The following is a 7,901-nucleotide window of genomic DNA, read 5'->3' as shown; positions in this document are numbered from 1 at the left end:
TCCAGCAACTGCACAGCAACAAAACAAGCTCTCAGAAAACCTTGCCAAACACGTCAACACCACCCCAAACATTGTGACATCCATGTAGCAATGCAATAAAAAACACATAAAAACCAGAAGCGAAGCTTCTTCTGCTGGGTGTGGAGAAGCTCTCGGTGATCAGGACACGTCCGTCAGGCTGCTCTGTCTCCACCAGTGAAGGGCAGTTGAGGGTTTCCCACAGCCGCTGCTTGATCTTGCTGTTCCATGCTGATGACCGAAGAACAACTTCCCAAAATTAGACAAACTGAAGAAACTTAGTATTTCTGGATATTTCCTGTTTTGTGTAACTTAGCTCAGGTTTTTTCAAACCTGAAATTACATGGAAGTTTACCATGGCCAGCTTCTACCCTTTTCATGCAGTGTTGGATGGACATGGACATTCACAGAGGGAGGAATACTGCCTCAGGTCGTGAGACCAGGTCCTGGTCTTCAATACAGGATCTTTTTGGCATGAAAAAAAGTTATACCTATAGGCCAAATACCAGGCAGGCCAAGATCAATACTATAATACAATCTGAGACTTTATTTATCAATGTTGTGAGCTTTTCCAATGAGGGGTTTCAAGAGAAATAAATTATGAATTAACTGATCAATCAAATAAATAATTTCCTTTCTCTAGAGGGTGTAAAATCTTTTTCTGCTTCTCAGATCATCTAATCTGCATTAGACACTGTTTAATACATATAATGTGATACATACACACACTGTGCAACTGGTTATTGTTCACACCAGTATTTAGATCAGTTTAAGATCTACACTTATAACTAAAAGTGCTTCATCTTTTTTTTATGTCAAATTATGCCAAAAAGGCTATAAGGAGAAATGTCTTAAATCACTGCATTATACTTTCATGTTTAACAGGTTATTTAGGCTAAAAGTAGGCTATGTTTACAAGCGGTTTAATTCACAGCATTTATTTAAAATTAAAAAGTAAACTATAAATCCATAAAATTATTCCATGATGGAAAACCCTTTAAGGGTCTATGCAGAACCTTTTCTTCTAGGAGTGTCTTTTTAAAAGTTGAGGAGGATCTCTAATTTAAAAGACGAATTTCCAGGTTTGTTGGTTTATTTTCCTCAGTGTGTCTCATTGTAATACCTCATGATACTGGTAGATGGCAGCAAAATAAAATGTATCCAGGGTCTTGTATGCATTGCATTTGCATTATTTCATTTTTGGTTCACATACAATTACAAATATAGGTGATGATACATAACATATATAAATTCACAATAAAGTTAACCATCAACATCCACAAGAATTAGGATTTAATCTGATTAATTTAACATACCTTTAAAAAAATATATATATTTTTTTTATTTACGTGAAAATTATTTATTTTTACTCTCTTTCTTTGAATGTTTTTAATGTAACACCTGTTCTCCCAGAGACTGCACTCTCACAGATTTACACTTATACACAAAACAGCACTGAATTCCTTACAGGAGAAGCTTATACACACACAAAAATGAAAGGACATTGTGTTGAAACAGTCTAGCACATCAAGGAGTCAAATACTCAACAATTTCAACACAGAACTGACAAAAAGTATATTTAATATATTACTGTAAATGGAAATGCAGCTGTTGATTTTTACTCAGTCTGAGCTCACAGAGCAGCAGATTAAAGAGGAGTTTAAGTTTCATCAGATTCTTCAAGATGAAAAAGAAGCAACAATCACTGCACTGAGGAAGGAGGAAGAACAGAAGAGTCAGATGATGAAGGAGAAGCTTGAGGAGATGAACAGACAGATCTCAGGTCTATCCGACAATAAAAGACATTGAGGAAAAGATAAACGGACAATTTTTCTTTTTTTTTTGCTTTTTGCAAACTGACAAAAAAAAAAACAAGGACAAGAGGAATCACAGTTCTAAATCTGCCCAGCAAGCACAGGATATAGACTACAACGTCGGTCAGACATTGGATTTTGGTTGAAAATGAAAGTCGGGTTGACGTCTAAATCCAATGTTTGTTTGACGCCAAGCTCCAACGTTGGGCAGTCGTTGAATTTTGGTTGGAATAAACCAAACAAAAAGGTGAAATGCATGGCCGTTCACTTAAAACTAACCAGATTTACCAGCTAACCACCATCATGGTGACTTTAAAATACAATTGATTTCATTAAAACGAAATTAAATAAAGTAAATCTGGTTAGTAATAAGTGAAGCTGATAATGCTGTTTGTGGAGTTGTTTAATCCTCTGCTGAGATCTTCACAGATTTAATGTGCCATCCATGTCACATTTTTTGCGGCGCTTATTCCAACCAAAATTCAACATCTGTCTGACGTTGGAGCTTGACGCCAAACAGACTTTGGGTTTAGACGTCAACCTGACTTTCATTAACCAAAATATGACGTCTGACTGACGCTGGATTAGTTGGAGTCCAACGTCTTCCTGACGTCACATTGACGTACTGTGCCTGCTGGGTGCCTTGATATGATTCTTCTGCACACTGAAGTCTTTGATTCTGACTGTATTACTGTGTGATTCAGTTTAATGGTATCTCTATAGAACCAGAAAGTCTTGATTTGGTCATGTGTCCTCACATATACCTCCACAGCTGATTCCCTTTCAGAACAGTCTCTGTGTAAATAAAGACTTCTTTCAAACAAAGTACATAAGTCAGTCAGGCTACAAGAATGTGACCAGTCTGTTGTTTGGACTGAGTTTAGTTTGATCTTGTCTTTTCTCTGAAGCATCAGTTAAGATATCTTAGGCTGCCTGCCAATTCCTTGAGGTGTGTCTTTGTCATGATAACTCAAAGCACAAACACTCTTGTGATTGACAGGCATCTTGTGAGGCTCCATAGCTCAGTGGTTAGAGCACTGGTCTTGTAAACCAGGGGTCGCGAGTTCGATCCTCGCTGGGGCCTGTTGGGAAAATTTTTCCAATGTTACCTGTTCTTAAAATTACCCTGAATTGATGTACTGCAGTGATTTGGATGGACAGATCCTTCACAGAGGAAGGAAAACTGAGACTCGCAAGTTGTGAGACTAGGTCCTGGTCTTCAACACATACTCAGTATAATGTTGTTGAATCTGCCTTGATATGAAAGATCTGAGGTGAAGATCTTCCTTTTTCTCTATTAAAATGAAATAATTTTACAGCAGCTTTTTTTACTCTATACAGTAGAGTTGTGACATCAGAAAGACATCGTCATATACATAGTACAGAAAGATGTTCACTTATGAACAAACAAAATCATTCGTTGTCACGTACATGAATTAATTAATCAGATGAGGTTCAGTAGCTCAGCGGTATATGGTTTGTAAAACAGTGGTCATGAGTTTGGGATGCAAGATCTGCTTTTCATCATTCACCCCATCAAGGTCGGTCAGAAACCTTGGGAGTAATATTTGATGACCATCTGACCTTCAAAGACCACATTGCAAAGACAGCTCGATCATGCCGGTTTGCACTGCACAACATCAGGAAGATCAGGCCTTTCTTAACAAGCATGCAACACAACGTCTCGTCCAGGCCCTGGTCATTTCTAGGCTTGATTACTGCAATGCTCTTTTGGCTGGACTTCCATCATGTGCAATTAAACCCCTACAAATGATTCAGAACGCTGCAGCTCGTCCTGTCTTCAACGAGCCTAAAATGGCCCACGCACACCTCTGTTCATCCTCTGCACTGGCCACCACTCGATGCTCGCATCAAGTTCAAGGCATTGACGCTTGCTTACAGATCGACCACAGGCTCAGCTCCCTCCTACTTTCACTCGCTTCTACGAGTCTACATCCCTACCAGAAGCCTACGATCGGTAAATGAGCAACGGCTCGTGGTACTCTCACAGAGAGTCACAAAATCTCTCCAAAATCTCTCCATTCACGGTTCCACGCTGGTGGAATGATTTCCCCGACCTCACCCTGACAACATTCAAAAGACAGCTGAAAACTCATCTCTTCCAAGAGCACTTGACCTCATAAAAAAAAAAAAAAAAAAACTTTCCTTTTCCTTGAATCCATCCCTTGTCTGGTGTATGCTACTCTAAGCAATGTCTAAAACTTTCTATTTTGAGCACTTCTTGCGTTGTCAACTTATGAAAGCCAAAGGCCATACAGCATCTTTTGATATGGAAAAAAACTGCTTTAGGAGACCAATTACCAGGCAAAACAATATCAATATGAGTATTAAATTAAATACTTTATTCACTGACCACATTGTGATCAGTTCTAATAAGGGGTTTCATGAGGTTGTCAACAGAAATAGTTCCTTTTCTAGAGAGCGGTCTCTATATATAATCTAATTCACACTGGGTTGCTGGTTATAGTTCACACCAGTATTTGGATCCATTTAAGATCTTAAGATTAAGGAGTTACAATAAGCATTTGCATTGTTTCATATTTGGTTCACAATACAGGTACAAATATAGACAATTATTGTGTGAAGAAAAATAATAATAAAAGGAGTTCATACTAAATAATCCAATGAAAGTCTATGCCTGGAAAAGAGTCTCAACCCTCTTTATTTTGGGGTTCTCTCTCATGGAACAATGCAGGTGGCTTTACGGAGAGTCAGGTATCCGGTCACCACGTCTGTGGGCAACTGACGGATGTAGGAAAACTCCTCCGTTGATGTGAAGCGCAGTTTAGTCTGAGGATCAGTGTAGTTTGCCTGGGACACACAGATGTAAGAATCATTAGGTGAGGTTAGAGGGTACATCCAGTCAATTACATTAGCAATGTTTCTGCATTATTAACCAACATCATTTTACAACAGACTCACCAGTAGACCTGAGATGTCCGAGTACTTCTTAGCAGGTTTCATAGAAGGAGGTGCATCTATGCTGCAGTCTTAGAGAAAAAAAAATAAAGATTTAAATATTGTCAAAGTAAGTCAACACATTCACTGAGACTCTGACCTGAGACGTAAACACTCAATCTGGCAATTATTATTCTGATCAGATGTTTAAACTCTTATTTTGACAGAATTAATCCGAGTTTGATTACTTTTGTAAATCAGACTCACAGTTAGGATCAGATATTTTCCAGGGCAGCGCTTTCTCCGCTGCTAAAATCTGCTTCAGATTTTTCCAAGTCCTGTTCTTCTTCCCTGCTGCTGCTCCACCAATACCTGAGTGCTAGTGGAGGAAAGACTTATGAATGTATTGAAATGCATCTAAGAACTTCTGGGACTTTTTGTGAGAAGACTCTTACCACAAAGTTAGGGTTTTTAAAAGGCAGACACTTTGTAGCAGTCTCTATATCAACAGCTGCTGCTGGTTTTCCTTCAGAAGTCCCCTCCAATGGAGCAACCTGAGACAAATGCAAGACCACCAACGAGAAACGTTTTATTATTAAATTGAACAAGTAACGTTAGTCCCGTCATGTCGAAGTCTAGTGTTTTTTCTTTACCTGAGTTTGAGTAGTTGACGATGGAGGTTGTGTTTTTTTCTTTTTGCTGATGCTATTATTTGGCTGCGGTATTGTGTGGATCGCGGGACTGACGGCTCGCTTCTTGCTCCGGGCTTGAGCAACTAACGCCACCGCTGTCTGTGCTTTACTCGTCGAGAGCGTCGCTGGACTCAAATCCCTTGCTTTTGCTATTCCCGGTTCAGAAGACGCAGACATTTGTAGTTTTAAGCAACGAACATAACCTGGAATTTTGGTAAAAACACGTTAGCCTACAGCTATATCACAACATCCTATTCACCCGGAAAAGATGATGAGACCGTGACAGCGTGCGTTATATTTGTATTCCGTTGCTACAATCGATTGCGCCCGATGGTTCCGCTTGTGTTAAGGGTTGCAATATAATATTTTTGTAGAACAAATATAAAACATTATTGATTATTAGATTAATATTTCAGCTTGTTTTTTATTATATATATATATATATATATATATATATATATATATATATATATATATATATATATATATATATATATATATATATATATATATATATATATATATATATATATATTATTATTATTATTATTTTTTTCACAGCAGAATTCTAGAGTGAGTGACTGAGCCAAACATCTCTGTAAAATATTTGTAATATGTGACCCTGGATCATAAAACCAGTCACAATTCGCACTGGTATATTTGTGGCAAAAGCCAACAATATATTGTATGGGTCAAAATGATCGATTTTTCTTTTATGGCAAAAAATCATTAGGATATTAAGTAAAGATCATGTTCCATGAAGATATTTTGTAAATGTCCTACCGTAAATATATAAAACATTTATTTTTGTGAGTGAATTCAGCACAATCACAAACATAAATGGACAACTTTAAAGGCGATTTTCTCAATGTTTTGATTTTTTTTTTTTTTTTTTTTTGCACCCTCAGATTCCATATTTTCAAATAGTTGTATCTCGGCCAGATATTATTTGATATATATATTGTTTCATATCATTTGAAAAAGAGCCAGCAAATTGCCTTTTCCCATTCCCAGCAGTTAGAGCTGAAGTTAAGTTTGATTTATGCTTCATGACACTGACTAACTAACATGACAGTTTTATGCTTCATCACACTGACTCGTTATAGAATAAATGAGAATAATGGCATTTATATTTCAATCACACGTGTTGCTGGGGGAAATAAATGACTAATTAACTTTGTTAAAAACAGATGTCAGGTAATTATTTCTCCCCTCTCTATAGATTTTGATTCAACACCCACCACAGTGGCACTGTCCTTCATGTCTCCCTTCTCTCCTTTCTTTGAGTGACAGAGAAATGTAATGAAAATGTACAAAAATAGATATTACAATTTTAACCATTATCACAGAGTAGTGGTAAATTCGGGATTTTGACTGATGTACAAACTATAAGTCTTAAACATCTATATTTCTTCTCAATAAGGATGTCTATTTTGATTTGATTTTTACAACAGTCAATGTTGCATTGTATGAATTGTTTTTGTTTGCCAGTGTAGTTCATGGCCATATAATACTGAAAAGCACTTGAATTTGTTGGAAAAGCTGCATAGCTATATAATAATATAAATATTAGGATACTTCTTTCATATTATACCTATTTTACATTATACCCACAGAAAGGAGACTTCAAAAGAGGTGAGTGTTTCCTTTCTTCATTTCATTCTCTGTTCTTGTCCTTTCTGTGAATGCCATTACTTGTCATTTCACCTTTTCTGCCATCTTAAATGTCAACTTCAGAGTTCACTTTGTTCTCTTTCATATGGACCCCTCTGCATATTTTGAAATGAAATATTGTTGGAGACATAAAGAGAAAAATGTGACGGAGAAATCACCTCATCGACACACTTAGTAGAACATTATGTTGTCCTTGAGTTTATTCACACACACACACACACACACACACACACACACACACACACACACACACACACACACACACACACACACACACACACACACACACACACACACACACACACACACACACACACACACACACACACACACACACACACACACACACACACACACACACACACACACACACACATCTGGTTCACTATCTTTGTGGGGACTCTCCATAGACTTAACGGTTTTTATACTACAGTTTTTTACAATCACTTTGCTACTATTTTCAGAACCTTGATGTCATTTTTCAAAACTCTAGACACAAAACTCAAAACGGTTATCACTTGTAACACAGGCTATCTAATGTTCAAAACATTGCATTGTGTATTCACATCTTTAAATAAATCTTGCACTTGCACAATCATTGGTTCAAAAAACTAATTTACTGTGAAATACCGTTGAGACATAACTATAGATCACCCACACACAAGCAACTGATAGTTTCATTGTGTCATTGTTCGTACAATCATTAAATATTGTAGAACAAAATAGGTGATACAGGTTTCATTATGGCACTACATGTACAGTAAATACATCTCTGTAAAGGCAC

General features: G+C 37.1%; 1 protein-coding gene across 1 annotated transcript; it reads right to left on the bottom strand.

The window, feature by feature from the left end:
* Positions 1–1,869: 1,869 nt before the first annotated feature.
* Positions 1,870–5,762, bottom strand: ino80c (INO80 complex subunit C). The gene is made up of 5 exons (XM_081388242.1): positions 5,405–5,762; positions 5,207–5,305; positions 5,019–5,130; positions 4,776–4,843; positions 1,870–4,664 (listed from the first exon to the last, which is right to left on the bottom strand). The coding sequence occupies exons 1-5, from the start codon at positions 5,618–5,620 to the stop codon at positions 4,533–4,535; spliced, it is 627 nt and encodes a 208-aa protein (XP_081244368.1). The 5' UTR covers positions 5,621–5,762; the 3' UTR covers positions 1,870–4,532.
* Between the last annotated feature and the right edge of the window lie 2,139 nt (positions 5,763–7,901).

This window comes from Scardinius erythrophthalmus (genome assembly GCF_964197995.2).
Source record: "Scardinius erythrophthalmus genome assembly, chromosome: 16".
Taxonomy (NCBI): domain Eukaryota; kingdom Metazoa; phylum Chordata; class Actinopteri; order Cypriniformes; family Leuciscidae; genus Scardinius; species Scardinius erythrophthalmus.
This window is presented reverse-complemented; position numbering and strand designations above follow the sequence as displayed.